General features: G+C 39.1%; 1 protein-coding gene across 9 annotated transcripts in view; it reads right to left on the bottom strand.

The window, feature by feature from the left end:
* The window catches only part of BABAM2 (BRISC and BRCA1 A complex member 2), a 400157-nt gene that overhangs the window by 257339 nt on the left and 126281 nt on the right, over positions 1-16537 (bottom strand). For all 9 annotated transcript variants that reach the window (XR_010405476.1, XM_064572014.1, XM_064572016.1 and 6 more), the window contains one exon: positions 2038-2112. Coding sequence is in view for 8 of the 9 variants with exons in the window: in XM_064572014.1 (XP_064428084.1) it covers positions 2038-2112 (75 nt within the window). In the remaining variant the exon portion in view is untranslated. The remainder of the gene's footprint in view (positions 1-2037; positions 2113-16537) is intronic.

The following is a 16537-nucleotide window of genomic DNA, read 5'->3' as shown; positions in this document are numbered from 1 at the left end:
GTTAGGTTCAAATAAGACAACCATTCGGGCGCCTGGGTGGCTCAGTTGGTTAAGCGACTGCCTTTGGCTCAGGTGATGATCCTGGAGTCCCGGGATCAAGTCCCACATCAGGCTCCCTGCTCAGCAGGGAGTCTGCTTCTCCCTCTGACCCTCCTCCCTCTCATGCTCTCTGTCTCTCATTCTCTCGCAAATAAATAAAATCTTAAAAATAAATAAATAAATAAGACAACCATTCAAACTGATAAGGCCCAACAAATCAAAACAAAGATACTGTAACTGTAAATTTACGGATTAAAGTGATTATATAAATAATGCACTCTTATATACTACTGAATTTGGTTTTAAATGAGCTGAAATCGAGTTTTAACTGGAATACACGGAGGTCACTGCATCTGGGAGCTAAGAGTTACCAAGGAGACTGCTTGCCACTCTAATAGAGCACAATAATTGCCAAAACCAAATTAATTATGCTTGGTAATCACAGATCTCATATGTATATTTTCCACAACAGGAGTGTGGAGAAACTAATATAAATTGCTGACTTCCATTCTCACTTGGACTTCATAACCCTTGGATATGGAGTGGAAAACTAATCAACTGGAAACTAAAAATGAAAGTTTAGTGAGGCACAAAAATCCCATGTTTTACTTAGGGGAAAAGAAAATAATTTCCCCACATTGAGTGGAATGTATAAAAAAAAGTGTTCCTTAATCTTTTCTATAGTCTATAGTTCATATTCCACCAGACCATACATCTTTATTTTTTTTTTAAAGATTTTATTTATTTATTTGAGACAGAGAGAATGAGAAAGAGAGCACATGAGAGGGGGGAGGGTCAGAGGCAGAAGCAGGCTTCCCTCGATCCAGGGACTCCAGGATCATGACCTGAGCTGAAGGCAGTCGCTTAACCAACTGAGCCACCCAGGCGCCCCACCAGACCATACTTCTAATCATTATCAAAATTAATATCTAATATTATGTGTGACTACTATAATATACAGGAAAACTTGTACAAGGTTTCTATCTTCTCTCTAGACTGTTCTAAATACCATTAACTCTCTGAACAACATCAAATTAGGAAGGCAGAAATTTTTCTTACATCAGACTAAAGCTATATAACTACAGATTGAAATATGGGGCTGAGGACAGCTAGCCATATCTTAAATTGCAACCAAAATCCTCATTTGTGATGAACCTAGGCCTCATGTTAAGACTTTCTGTTCAGAACCTGCTCCCTGGTCCATGTGGTTTCCTTTACACTAACTGTAGCCTAGTCACTTGGATTCTGCCTCTTCTGTACAAAGCGTCTGTAGACCTTGCCCCAAGGTGGTTGCTTCTCCCAGCCACACCTTGCCTGCGTCACATTTTAAACAATGCCATATACACTGGTCTAAAGAGAGTCTTGACAGCCCGGCTGTGAAGGTGCCTGAGATGAACTGCTGACATTAAATAAGGAAAATGAGATGCCCTTTAGCATAGTTAATATGCAATTCTACCTAAAGACAAAATGCCTATTATTATTACTTTTTTAAAGATTTTATTTATTTGACAGAGAGAGACAGCAAGAGCAGGAACACAAGCAGGGGGAGTGGGAGAGGGAGAAGCAGGCTTCCCGCCGAGCAGGGAGCCCGATGCGGGGCTCCATCCCAGGACCCTGGGACCATGACCTGAGCCGAAGGAAAACACTTAACGACTGAGCCACCCAGGCACCCCCAGAATGCCTATTAGATAATTTCCGTAACAGTCTTTCCTCCCAGTAAGATTACTAACAGTGACTTTCCCCCAAATTTAGTTTACTTATACTAATTTTACCTTATAAGGAAAATTCATTTGCAAATTACTTTTAGGGCTACTATTTTAGTTTTTAGATAACAAATTCAGTGAATCTTCATATAATACTTTTAATAAAATCATTATCTGAAAAAGATGCTGGCAAGCCAATCATACAAATATTCAGAGTTAAATAACTACTTTAAAAGCACATTTACATTTAAATAATTACATTTAAAAGCTCGTATGTGGTATCACATATTTTTACCTTGAGAAGGTATGTAGGAATATTGCTGAAATCCACTGGCAACTTCAAAAGGAAACGAGCTGAAAATTCACCAGTCTGTAGGACAAAAGGTATAATAATAAGATTAAAATAAGAAATTGATTGTGAAGTGACAATTATAGCCAAGGCCACAAGTTCAACCTGTTCAAACTGGAGGCATTTTCAATTCGGGTTTCCTAACATTAGCAAGAAAAGAAGGCTGGAAAAGCAGGGAAAGATCAGAAAGAATTCTTTAATTATTAGCTACTAAAAGCATAATTAGAACTTTTTAAATCTGCATTTTCAATGTGCAATAAAATTATAATGTCGTGTTACCTTTTTGGGTTTTTTACGTGTAAAAAGAATACATGAATGCATGATTTTTTTTTTTAATCCAAGCAATAGAGACACACCTCTCCCTTTGATTCATTTCTTTTTTACTTAAGCATTCAGACCACTAAGATTTATAACCCACAGGCGACTGACATATATCACTATCCTTTATAGTGCATCTGGAAGTACACACAAAGATCAAACTTCTGCCCAGAGAAAGCAGTCTATCAGTAGGTACCCCAAATAAGATTCTAATTCCCTAAACAATCTATTAACATCATTATCACCAACTAATATTTTTTAGTAATTCTATGAACTAGTCTCCATAGGAAAGATGTACAGAGGTTTAGAGATTTAAAACATTTAACCAAGCCTAAATAATGACTTCTACTTTTTTTTTTAAAGAAAAAAAACTCATGTAAAGAAAAAAGTTTTCCTCTCAATTTATGATGATGGGAAATCATAGAGTTCCTTTTTATGATGGGCATGGCTAAGGTGTCACATTGTTTTTAAAAAAAACTTTGTCACAGTGTGGAGAAGGGGCCTTCCAGCTGGGCTGTCAGACACCTAGGGGTTCCAAGGAACCTCTGCAAAGACCACAAAGTAGGGTGCTGAGCTGGTGGGGTCCTGGGTCTTCCAACCTCTCTCACTCCAAGCCTGCAGTTCAGCTTGGGATTCTGACATACTGGGTTTCATTATGACATGCTGTTTGAACAAAGAACTCTCGGGATGATCCAGAACTACTCTAAAGAGTGGATCTCTATCGGACACCTGGGTGGCTCAGTTGGTTAAGCAGCTGCCTTTGGCTCAGATCATGATCCCTGGGTCCTGGGATCGAGTCCCGCATCGAGCTCTCTGCTCAGCAGGGAGCCTGCTTCTCCTTCTGCCTGCTGCTCCCCCTGATTGAGCTCTCTCTCTCTCCAACAAATAAATGAGTAATATCTTAAAAAAAAAAAAAAAAAGTGGATCTCTATCATTTTTATATTTGGGGAACACTGAAGAGCTCCCAATATCTCCACTGCCTTCTCCCCTTAAAAATAAAAACAAGCACCCCAAACTCCCAAAACACATGCTTCAACACAACAAGCATTTACAAATACTTCTTTATGGATCAGTGGATGAAGGCACATAAGCTACCTACATACCTCTTACAGATGATTCCACATCAATCACCACAGCTTTCTACAAATACCCTAACAACTGGCGGCCATTTTTAAATGCTGACCTAAAACCCTGAAAATACAAACAGAAATATAAACCTTGAGCTCAAAAGATAAAATTGCTAACTACCATCTGCATGGTGGTTCGTTGTTTTACTGCTTACAACATCCTTCAACTTACATCGACCTCAGGCTAAGGACAGAGCACTTCCTCACTGCCACAAGCCCAACCCCATGACACAAAAAGCAGAAATGAGAGAACTGAATGGACAAACTCAACGCTGAGGCAAGCCAGACAGACTCACAGAAGCCACTGCACCACCAGAAATGCCAGTGGTGAGAAACAGGAGGCATCACGGGAGCTGAGCAGCTAGTCGTAGGGCACGCCAATACATGCAGGCTACTTGAAAGAATAATTAGGAGCCACCCAGGGATCTACAAACAGCTCACCATGGTGGGTGGGAGGAAGAGGTTTGTGAAAGAGCCGAATAAAATTCTTACATTCTATTACAGTCCGAGATTACTAGAAAGGTATGGTTTGGGCATTTTGTTAAGCTCCTAGAGGATTCTACAACTAACACCACCTATTGAGTGTGATTCTTTCAACCTAAGTACAGGGGCTCATATACTGAAAGACGTGAGTATAGGGACAACATAAAGCACTATAGAATGATATGGGAGCTTATGAGAGGGGCATCTAGCCCAGTAGGAATTTGGGGGGTGTGGGAAGAATGGAAGAGTCTTCCTTGAGTGCTGGTACAATGCTACAGAGGAAGGAACACTCATCAAAGAAGACAAATTCCCAACCACTGTCCCCACTCTCTCTCCTATATAATCAATTTTTCCCTCTTTACCCACTCACTCCCATCAGTATACAAACATCATTTAAAAAGTCTTTACCGAAAAGAAAAAAATGTAATAAAATAAAAAGTCTTTCTTAACTTCATACCTTTCTTCAGGTCCCATCTCATTTCTCTGTTCTACTTTACAAAACAACCTCCTGTAAAGAACTGGTCTATATTTCTTCTTTTACTATTCTCTCTGGAACCCTCTCCTGTCAGCCTCCCCCGCCGCCACAACCAGGCAGCCCCAACAGCTCATCAGGGTCACCAATGACCTCCCCATGGCCAAATCCAACAGTCATTTCTCAGTGCTCATTTTAGTACTTGTTCTCTCAGCAGCGTTTTGACATAGCTGATTATTGCTCCTTTCCTGAACATTCTCCCCTTGGTTTCCAGGATCCCACCCTCTCTTGGTTTGACTTTACTTCACTAGCCCTCCCTACGGCCTCCCCAGCCTCTGCACGCTGGAACACACCACCACAGCTCAGCCTCAAGACCTCTCTCCTTTCCTGACACTTCAGGTGACCTCATCTAGGCTCAAGACTTCCAATACCATTTATATGCTGCTGATTCCCAAATGTTCTATCTCTGCCCAGACCTTTCCCTAACTTGTTTCATTTATCCAACTATCATGATTGAAACCAAACTCCTGATTCCTTTCCTTTGATATTTAGTCTTCATTTTAGTAAATGGTAATCCCATTCTTTCAATCCTTCAGGCCAAAAACCTCAGAAGCATCCTTGATTCCTCTCTTTCTTGCTCATCCTACGTTCAAAGTGGCAGAAAATCCTGTTGATTCTACCTTCAAAATAGATCCTTAGTCCAACCACTTCTCACCACAGCACAACCACCTGATCTGAGCCACGGCCATCTCCAGCCTAGCTCACTGCAATCACACCCAACTGCTTCAGCCACTGTTCCTCTGGAAGCTTGTTCTGGTCTCCAAAGGCACAGCAATGCTTTCAATACATTAGTCAGATCATGATCCTCCTTTGCTCAAACCTCTCAAATGGTAGAGTTTAGCTCCTTTAGAGAATAATCTGATAAGGCAAATTGAGCAGAGATGTGAAAGAGGTGAGGAAGAAAATCATGTGGAATGTGGAGGAGAAACATCCCAGGCAAAGAGAACAGGAAGTATAAAAAGGGTTGATGCAGGTGCAGGCCAAAATGTTCAAGAAAGAGCAAGGACGTCAGTGTTACTGGATCAAATAAGCACTAACACCGATCAGAGGTCACCCCGAAATTCTCTTTTTCTAACCGCTGTAGGATGTGCAACAATCACTCATAACATTAGTAAACACTGAAATGACAACTGCATCTACACGGAATATTTGTTAAGTCATTCCTGGGGATATTGAGAGAGGTTTTTTACAAGTACCAAGGGGTTAGAAGATATTGCAGAAGGGAGTTGGTTGGACAGACAATAATAAATCAAGCTCAATTCATCTTCATTTTTAATTTGGAGACTCAAACCATCTACAATCAATGAACAGCCATTTCTACCTACTGGGATACAATGTCAATCGGTGAGTTAAAATGGCAGTCTCAAAACTTTCACACTGTTAGACTCAATGGCTCTTCTACATTTTTTTTTTTTTTTGAAAACAATGAAAGGAGTAAAATGTAGGATTTAAAAATTAAAACAAGTCTTGTACATATAAGGTAATGGGAAATATAATTACATATTTAGCACTTGGACTCATGTGAACTGCTAGTTATTTTAGTCCATGTACTACATTTTAGCTCTTTTGCCCTATTTCAGTTTGTACAATATATTTTTATTCTACCAGCTATTTTAGACCAACATTCCTTTAAAAACGCTTAGACCATCCCTACTTTATCCCCTCTCAAAATGTTGATCCTAGAACTAATATAAATTTATGTTTATTGGCAAAAGACTGATTTCCACAACTAAATTCATAATAAAAGGCAAGTTGATCCAAGGACTAAGAGGAGTTTGTGTTTATCAGCAATGGACTGATTTACACAACTAATGTCATAATATGAGAAACTTAAGGCTGTGAAAGGAATTCGGTGCTCTGGAAACCACAGAAAGTGCTTTTTGATCTCCAACTTTCCAGCTGACTATACAGTCTTTATCTTGCCACAAGAGAATAAAGAAAACTTAGCACTTATTTCTAACTTAGAAACATTGGAAACTACAACTTAAGAATTCAGTTTTCAGTTCTGCTGCTGATTTTCCCCGTGACCTGGAAGTAATCTCCTTCTGTGTAACTAAGTAAATGCTGATTTAAAACATGTCTTAATATAAAACTTAAGCTATAAATTACATAAGGAACAAAACATAAGTGAAAAATCCGTTCTGAGTTCTACCTCAGATGACTTTTTCTGTGTTTTTATATTCGAAGTTCCAACAGTTATTTAAGCAATTTACGGTCACTCTGTTGCAACGTCAAAGATTGCTTCCATACCAATCTTTCCTGTAAGCTGAAAATGAGACATTTAGATGCAGCCAAGTGAACAGAATAATTTGATTTTTTTTGTCAGTCCTTGGTCAAATCTTCTCTTGGATAGATGTAGAAAATTATCTGACCTATGACTGTTAAAATGTCAGCCGTTCTGCCAGCTGCCTTAATGGCAATTTCCCCAGCTTAGCAATAAATATGTGCATCCTTCCTTTTTTTCAAGTTACAGTACATTGGCAAGTAACTTAAACTAACAAGACTCTGAGTTTTGGCAATTTATTAGGTCTGAGCTTTTCTTCTGCTAATAGCAGCTGTGTCATGTGATAGGTAGTGACAGGTAGACATCTTGTACAGAATGGGCTCCAAACCCAGGTTGCTCAGTAAAGGAAAATTTCACTCTCTTTCTTAGAGGCTGTTCCCTTGTCAACAAACAAGCTGTCACCTGAAACTGCTTCTACCACTTGGATAGCTACAAGTGAAGAAACACTCAAGAATGACTACAACTTGAACAGGGTGACAGTCGGGTAAGGGTGATTCTTCAAATGGACTCTGACAACCAACAGCCCAAGTCTGCAGACTGTTCCTTGGCAAAGCCATAATTACCCATTACATATGAAAAGGAAAGCCAAAGTTAGTCTAACTAGGATTTCATAATATCTCACACTGTACAAAATGTTTTCTAAGTTACATTATTTAATTATCCCAAAACCCTGTTCAATATATGTAATTCCCTTAAACCTATTTCAGAAATGAGAAAACTTGGGCCTAGAACAGTCAAGAAACTTGCCCACAGCCATTGAGAGGGTAATAAAGAGTCAGAGCTCAACCTCAAGACTCAAGATCCATTCATCCTATTCATTACTATGGATTAAGAGCCTAAAGTGTGTCTGTCAGGCCCTAGACAAGGCATAGTAAATATAATGAGTAAAAGAGACATGGCCTCTGCCCTCTTGGGGCTTATCATCTAGTGGGTGAGTAAGATATTAATCAAAATAATGCTCCTATAAATTACAACCTGTGAAAAATCTATCCAAGAAAGAGCACTCTGATATTTCAGGAAGACTGGACCTGTCTAGGCTTTGGGGTTCATTTCTTTGTGGGAACTCTTAGAAAGCCAAGTCATAAGATCATGTAGAAAAATAAACAATCGATACCAGCCAGGAAAACTTCAAAGAAGCAAAGCAATGAGAGAGAGCTAGCTACACCAGACAGTAAAGACACAGAAATTACAGGAGGGTAATACTGGTATTAAATCAACGAACAGAAAAGTAAGTCCAGAAGTAAGACCAAATACATTTAGTGAATGATTGATGATGTGGAACAACTGCATCGCCATCTAGGAATGAAGTTAGATCCATATTTCACATCATATATGAGGATAAAGTCCAAGTGGATTATGACTTTCAGTGTACAAAATTGAAACCATAAGGAAGAAAACACTGATGAATGCCTTTATAACCTTGCAACAGGGAATGCCTTTCAAATATGACTCCAAATTCAGAAGCTATAAAGGGAATGATGGGTAAATTTGATGGCCTGAATATAAAAATTTTGTGGATGGCAAAAAACCACCATCAGCAAAGTCAAAAGACAACTAACAGAGGAAAATGTATTTGCAACCCTATCACAAAAAGGTAATGACCTTAATGAAAAAAAGATTAAAAAAAACACACACACAAGAGAAAAACAGGCAACAAATATATAGAAAAGAAATACAAATAACTCTAAAACATGAAAAAATGCTTAACCTCATTCATAACAAAAGGAATACAAATTAAAACTAAACTGAATATCATTTTTTAGCAAACAGACTGGCAGAAATCAGCACTTTAAAGATATCACAGCACTGTGTTCTCACCTCCACTGTTTCTGATGACACGTCAGTATTGACTCAAATAACTGCTCACCTATAGATAAAGTGTCATTTTTCTGTGATCACTTAAGATATTCTCTTTATCTTTGGTTTTCAGTATTCTGACTTGCATTTTTCTTGGTTACGGTTTGTTGACATTCTTGAATCTGTAAATCTATGTCTTTCACCATATTTGGAAATATCTAGGCATTATTTCATCAACTATTTCCCTGCTCCCTCTTTTTCTCCTCTCCTCTCCTTCTAGGACTCTACTTTAATGTATATTCGATGTTTTGATTTTGCCCTGTAAGCTCTGCCTCCCCCTCTTCCAAGTATCAACCTCTATCCAGTATCTAACCGCTTTCAATCACTATCCAGCATCTTCAGGCACAGGTCTTTATATTCTTTCCAGATTAGAATTGTTATGTGTGGAAGGGTCAGTCGAGAAGCTACCAGGCCATTATGCAAAGTGGAACTTGACAGAAATCTACAAATATGTTAATACACTGTTGACAATACTGTGAAGAAATAATCACTCTCATATATTGCTGCTGGGTTAATAAATTATGAGTATGAACTTATGGAGGGCATTTTAGAGATAAAATTATAAACACACATAGTCTTTGATCTAGCAGTTCCTCTTCTAGTTATTTATCTTACTTGATAATAAGACATACTTGAACACATGCAAAATGACAGGTACAAGAATGACAGCTACAAGAATGAATGAGGTCTCTATATTTGGGGGAAAAAAAATCCTAAAGTTATGTTAGGTCAAAAGCAAGATGCCAAACATGGTGTATAATATATGTTATCATTTGCATTAAAAGAGGGGAATATATATATATATTTGTATTTCCTTATATGTGCATATAGAAACTCTGAAAAGGTACACTAGAAAAAAGCTATACCGGTGCTTACCTGGGGTAGAGGAGGAAAAGGAAGGTGGCTCTGATTTGGGTGGACACAGGACAAAGATGGGAGAGAGAGTTTTCACTTCATGTATTTTAAGAGATTTTGATTTTTCAATAATATGACTCTATTACCCACTCAAAAACTTTTTTTTTTTTTTAGATTTTATTTATTTATTTGACAGAGAGAGACAGCAAGAGAGGGAACACAAGCAGGGGAGTGGGAGAGGGAGAAACAGGCTCCCCGCAGAGCAGGGAGCCCGATGTGGGGCTCGATCCCAGGAACCTGAGATCATGACCTGAGCCGAAGGCAGCCGCTTAACTGACTGAGCCACCCAGGCACCCCCACTCAAAAACTTTTAAAAAGGAATTGGCAGGGGCACCTGGGTGGCTCAGTCAGTTGAGCATCCAACTCCTGATTTCAGCTCAGGTCATGATTTCAAGGTCATGAGGTTGAGCCCTGCATCAGGCTCTGTGTTGAGTGCGGGGTCTGCTTCAGATTCTCTCTCCCCCTCTCCCCCTGCCCCTCCCCCTGCTCACACTCTCTCTCCCTCAAATAAAGAGATAAAATCTTTTAAAAAAGGAATCTGCAAATTAAAAGTGTATATAATGAGATGCTCATAATTCATGCATTCACTCATTCATTCATTCAAAAAACATTTACTGAACACCTACTGTGCCGGATGCCAGGTTAGGTGATGGAGATCTTAAGACAAACAAAATACAGTCTCTGTCCTCGTGGAGCTTAAAGTCTACTCTGAGTAGACGAACAAAATATTATGACGTGATGCTCTGACACAGATACTCAGCAGATGCTCTGGAAGTAACTGAGTTAGGACTCTGCATTTTAGGTGACAGAATTCCAATGCAAACTCACCTGAGCAAATGAAAGATAATTTCTTAAAAGGATATGGGGTATCTCATGGAATCTAAGACTAAAAATGCAGCCCAGCCTCAGTTCGGAAGACCTGAATACCCTCAGCAGTTTCTCCTTGCCTTATCTCTGCTCGCTTTGTGCTTTATCTTACTTTCTCTCTACCTACCACTTTCTGATTCTTCTGACTAGATAATATGAGAAAAAATTTATGTGTGACACACCAGTTACTCATAAGGAAACCAACCTCACTTTCTCAGTGCTAACTCCAAATTCCCAGGCAAGAACTGCTTGGCTTCCGTGCCTTCTGAACTAGTCAACACTTCTTCACAGTTGAAAAGAGTTAGTGGTACCATAAATTCACTGAAAAACTAGGAAGCATTTTTAGGAGTGGGGGGATTAAGTTATGTGTACACTCTCCCAAAGCCATAAAATAATCTGAGGGGTTTCCTGATAGAACGCTTCAAATACAGGATTCTTCACCTTTTTCCTCTTACTACTTGGAAAGAAAGCATCTGGTCCTTTGAAGACCCCTGTAGATCCCTTTCACACTGAGAAAACTATGTAAAGGGTGCTCCCTATATCTAAATGGCCACCTAGGAAATGGGGCAGGGCACCCAAGGTTTCAGAACAAACACGTGGCCTCACAAACAGAAGTGGTGGAGTGGGCACGATTCCAGTCCCCCCTCAGATGCTGCTCTGTAAGGTGGGTGCAGGCAAAGGAAGTGGAACGGATGTCCTCTGTGTTTCATATGCCTCCATAAAACCAGGTCTTTTCCACTTGATGCACCCTGCTGCTAAAAGAAACATGAATTTCCTACTGGTACCTCGATCATTTAAAAAATAAAAAAATTCCTTTTACATGTCAGTAACACTGAAAAAGCTATCATATTCACCTTTAAGGTCTTTAACTTAGGTACATGCATACTACTTCTTATGAATGGAGTCAAAATCTGAGATATAAACTACTGCTAGCAAGATACTAAGTACTCCTACTGACATACGGGTCAAAATTCAATATAACAAATCCATTATAAAAACAAGAAAAATGTGAACCCCTGTCATGGGTTCATTTATTTTAAATCATGTTCAACTCATAATAGTTCCATGTGGTTAACAACAAAAACAAACAAATCTGTCAGTTCTAGAAGTGTAACACAGCTGACTCTCACACTACACCCTTTACAAAGGAGCGAGTCCAAGTTTATCCCTGCCTACAAGTCAAACGACTTTAGGGCATAACTCCCAAGCAGCGTAAATTCAACAGGGATTATGAAAGAAGACCCTCGGGTCCCCTGCTACATAAGGCAGACAGGTATCGCCAGAACACCCACTCCATCCTCTGGCCCACATGCTTCCAGGCTCTCCAGATATGTTGATCCCTCTCTTACCATTCTGGCCCTCCTCTCCCACCATTCTAGATCAGCGCTCTCCAAGGGAAAGATGATACAACGCACAAATATAAGCCACACCTACCTGTGTAATTTAAGATTTTTAATATTTTCTAATAGCCGCATTTAAAAAGGTAAGAGAAACAAGTGAGATCACTTTTAATACTATATCCCAATATATCCAAAATATTCTCATCTCCACATGTAATCAGTATAAAAATTGTTAATGAGATCATTTTTTGTATGAATTCTTTGAATTCTGGTATGCATTTCACATTTGCATGTATCTCAATTCAGAGTAACCTTGCAAGTGCTCAACAGCCACCTATATACGTATAGCTAGGAGCTCTTGTACTGGACCGCACAGTTCTAGACATTGTTCCATCAATACTAATCCCCACATTGTTAGATACTCTCTGTCACAAATACCTGAAGACCTACTTGAGTTTCCAAATACCATGAACCTGGCACACTCCTCACAGGAAGGCGGACACATGTCATCTGGTTAGTGGGGGAGGGGGGGGAGTTGATCATGGGACCCCACTGCCATTTCCAGATAATATGGTTTTTCCTTCTTCCTCCAAAAACTGTCTAAACCTACTACTGTCTTTACTTCATTTTCTCCACCTGCATTCCTGACACCCTACAACCTGCTCTCCCCAGCTCAGAACTCTATCAGAACTGCTCCTGGAAAGACAAGCACCACTTTCTCCCTCTTAAAAAGTAACTTTCCCTTTCACCTTGCTTTCCATTCCTTATCTGCATCTTAGTGACATCAACCTCTACTAATCCACATATGGTACTTTATGATTAACAGCACTTTCAGAGATAATATGGGAACAACCACTAATCTAGAATTTATGGAGCCCCTATCATAATTCACTTCAACTATTTACAAGAGAAGGCTAATGATAATAATAATACTTTGTATTACATAACTCCATGTTTGCTTAATTCTGTTTGCTTCCCACACACAGCATCTCATTTATGTTTGTGTCAAGGGTGGGTGACAGGGGAGTTACCTCCAGGAAAGTGACACAGGGAAAACCTATAGTCACATATACACAAAACCAATGACAGAATTAGATCTGAAGCTCCCACTTCCCAGATCACTCTCTCTCCAATACATTTCCTATGTATACAGGCCTCTGCTCTGAAGGACTTTACACTCTAATACATACTGCTATAAAAGTAATCAAACAAGGAGGCCATCAGACTGAGGGGGTTCTCATGGCTTGGTAGCTAACTTAAGCAAACTGAAATCTAAACCAATCATTTCCTATAAATGCCTCCAAATTAAGAAGAACAATCAATCACAAACAGCCAACTGGGCTTTCCCAAATGATGCAACTACTTAAGCTACAGCCAATCAATTAAGTCCCCTGCTTTGCTGCTTTGTCTTCTCTACAAAAACCCTGCCCCCTAGCTTTTGTCAGTAGAATGCTCCTAACCACTGTCCATGTCTGCTCAAATAAACTCTTAAAAATTTTAATATGCCTCAGTTTATTTTTTAACAAACCTCATATACTTTCCCCTGAAACGTAAATCACAGCAGGATGAGATGGCAGAAGCCTCAGTCATTAACTCAAATGAGGAGCTCCTCATGGAATGGCTCCTTTCTTTTCTGCACAATATTCTTAAACGCTGCGAGAACTTAATTTATAAGCCATGGATTCCTAAAATCTTACTGGAATTTGGGGGTCAACTACAATAACAAAAAAAGATAATTGCTTCACATTCTCCATTATATAAGTGTATGTCATTATTAAGAAAATACCCAGAAAAGGAAAAAATATGTTGCCAAAACACTGTTTTATCTCACATATCACCCACTGGTATTCTTTAATATGTAAAAAATGTGAAAACATGGTTGTGGAACATCTCAAAACATTCATTTCATAGCAGGAAAGAAAAATGTCTTTGATCGAAATATTAGGTATGATTAACTTTGAGTTCTGGGAATTAAAAGCCAAAGGAAAAAAAAAATCACAAATTTCCTTACTGTGCTTTGTTACAATTAACAAACACTGGTTCTTCAGATACAACAGACCCATGCAGGAAACACTGGCAAGGCAGTTGATATATATAACATAAAATGAGACCTTAGGCTTTACCCATTGAGAAAACTGATAATGCACCCTTATTTTGATATAGTGTATCAAAACAGTATGTATGATTTTAATACCTGTAGCTTATATTGTGGCATTCATCAAAATTAACATTCTAATCTTAAAACTAACTCTGCTCAAAGAGGTAACAGGTGATTTTGTGGTGATGGAATAATTCCGTATTCGACTGCAGTGGTAGTTACAGGAAATGATGCCTGTGGTAAACTGGCATACACATACATCGTGCCAAGGTCAATTTCTTAGTTTCTATACTGTACTATCATTATGTAAAATGCAACCACTGGAGGAAATTGAGTGAAGGGTATGCAAGACCTCTGTACTATTTCAAAACCTCTTGTGAATCTATAGTGATTTCTAAATAAATAAATAAGTATACTTAAAAAATAACTCTGACCATGCAGGCACATAAGAATTGTTCATTCTGGGACGCCTGGGTGGCTCAGTTGGTTGAGCGGCTGCCTTCGGCCCAGGTCGTGATCCCAGGGTCTTGGGATCGAGTCCCACATCGGGCTCCTTGCTGAACAGGGAGCCTGCTTCTCCCTCTCTCTCCCTCTGCTTGTGCTCTCTCTGTCAAATAAATAAAATCTTAAAAAAAAAAAAAAATTGTTCATTCTGAACATACAAGCTTACATTTCAATGTATCATCTGTTTTCTCCAAATTAAAAAGAAAGAACAGTGCTTACTAAAAATTACAAAACCACCAGAGATAAAGAATACAATGTTCAAAACTAATATCTACTCATTCAAGGAGATGAGCAAAGCAAATAAGACAGATGACTTCATAAAAAGACAAAGGCAAAGAACAAAAGGTTTTTGCTGGTTTTCTTAAAAATGTTTACCTTCAAGTGTTCACTTGCTGAAACCTTCTAGATGGAAGTTTGGGGGAAAAAAGAAGAGTGTCTCTGAGGTGGTATGGAGGCAGCACTAAATTTCAAATTGGCAGGCTTGTCAGAAGGCTGACAGGAGATCAGAACCCTCTCCTCTTCTCCATGGCTATTACAGTTTTCCTTTTGCCAGCTGACAGTAACAAGGAAGAGGCATCTCAGGTTCTTAAGAGCCTCACACTTTTGCAACAGAAATGGAAAGTTAAGAATGTAAATATATGTGGCAGAAAGAAATATTCAGCAACGACAAGCAGTCACCATCCTCTCAAAAGAATACAGGATTTTGTAATCCAAAGGTATTGAATAATTATGCACAGTCTTAGATTGATCACAGAGAGTAGTTGTCAGATGGGCTAGTCGGATCAGGAGAACCAAAATAAATGGATTTACAATTATATTGATCTCACGGTATTTATAGGAGAGCATATTAATGTTTTAATTCATAATCATCAATTTATTTCATATAAAAAGTCTTCATGCTTCAATATTCCAATAAGAGATAATAGATGTGGGGCCCTGGGGTGGCTCAGTTGGTTGAGAGTCCAACTCTTGGTTTCAGCTCAGATCATGATCTCAGGGTTGTGGGCCCCACATCTGGCTCTGCACTCAGCAGGGAGTCTGCCTGAGGATTCTCTACCTCTCCTCCTGCCCCTCCCCCCGCTTGCAAGCACGTACATGCGCCTGCACGCACACACTCTTTCTAAATAAATAAAATCTTTTAAAATAGAGAGAGATAATAGATGTGATTTATTGATAAGTAAACCAGTCATATACGTGTGCTTACAATTCTTGTTCCCCATGCAGGTCATGCCCCTAAGTTATTCTCCAACCATTACCCACTGCCCTCCTCTACCTATCATGCCATATCCACCTTCCCTTATGGCCTCCGCCAGCTCCAGTTCATCAGGGACAGCTTTCCATAGTCACTTCATTCCTTAGTGACTGGGTCTTCTAAATTCTTACACAGGCTGTACTACCACTTGAGACAATTTATCCAACACTGCTATTTCATTTTTTTACAAATGTGCATTGAGTCTTCTCAACTGGATTTTTAACACCTTCAAGAGCAAAAGCTGTCACTGGTATACTTTTACCCAAAACTTTTTTAGGTTACCCTTTTTTGGGGGGGTTACCCTTTTTTACCCAAAACTAGCAGAGCAGACTTTCCATAAATGGACATCAGTCCTGCACTGGCTTAGCCCCTATCAAACTGCATCTTGGGGGATTGCTACAGCATTCCAGTGCATATAAATATAAAAATAATTTTAAATAGATTCTGTAGTCTTCCATAATAACTACCTTTTCACACTCCATGTTATCAGAAAATTTGAAAAGCATGTCCTAATAAAACAGTGAACAAAAAAAATAGGGTCAAAAGAAAAGCCCTATGACATTCCACAAGACACCTGATGGCTGACAAGAGTTACATCCAATCTTTTAGGTGTAGCTCTTCCACAGATTCAAACAACCAAGAAAGGAACATACAGTCAGTAGAATACTAAGGGAGAATGACAGAACGCTTTATTGAAAATGAGATAATCTAAGTCAACGACATCCACCTTCCTTAGAAGGGTAAAATAAACTGCCATGACTGTTTCTTGGTTACCCAACTGTCCTTCCAACTGACTACTGCATTCTTATTTAAATGTTTGCAAATCATAGGGCACCTGAGTGGCTCAGTTGGTTGAGCATCTGCTTGGC

Source organism: Mirounga angustirostris, unplaced genomic scaffold (assembly GCF_029215605.1).
Source record: "Mirounga angustirostris isolate CCGP_5_RB_7025 unplaced genomic scaffold, mMirAng1.0.hap1 SCAF_10, whole genome shotgun sequence".
Taxonomy (NCBI): Eukaryota; Metazoa; Chordata; class Mammalia; order Carnivora; family Phocidae; genus Mirounga; species Mirounga angustirostris.
The sequence above is the reverse complement of the archived record's forward strand: the minus strand, read 5'-3'. Positions and strand labels throughout refer to the sequence as shown.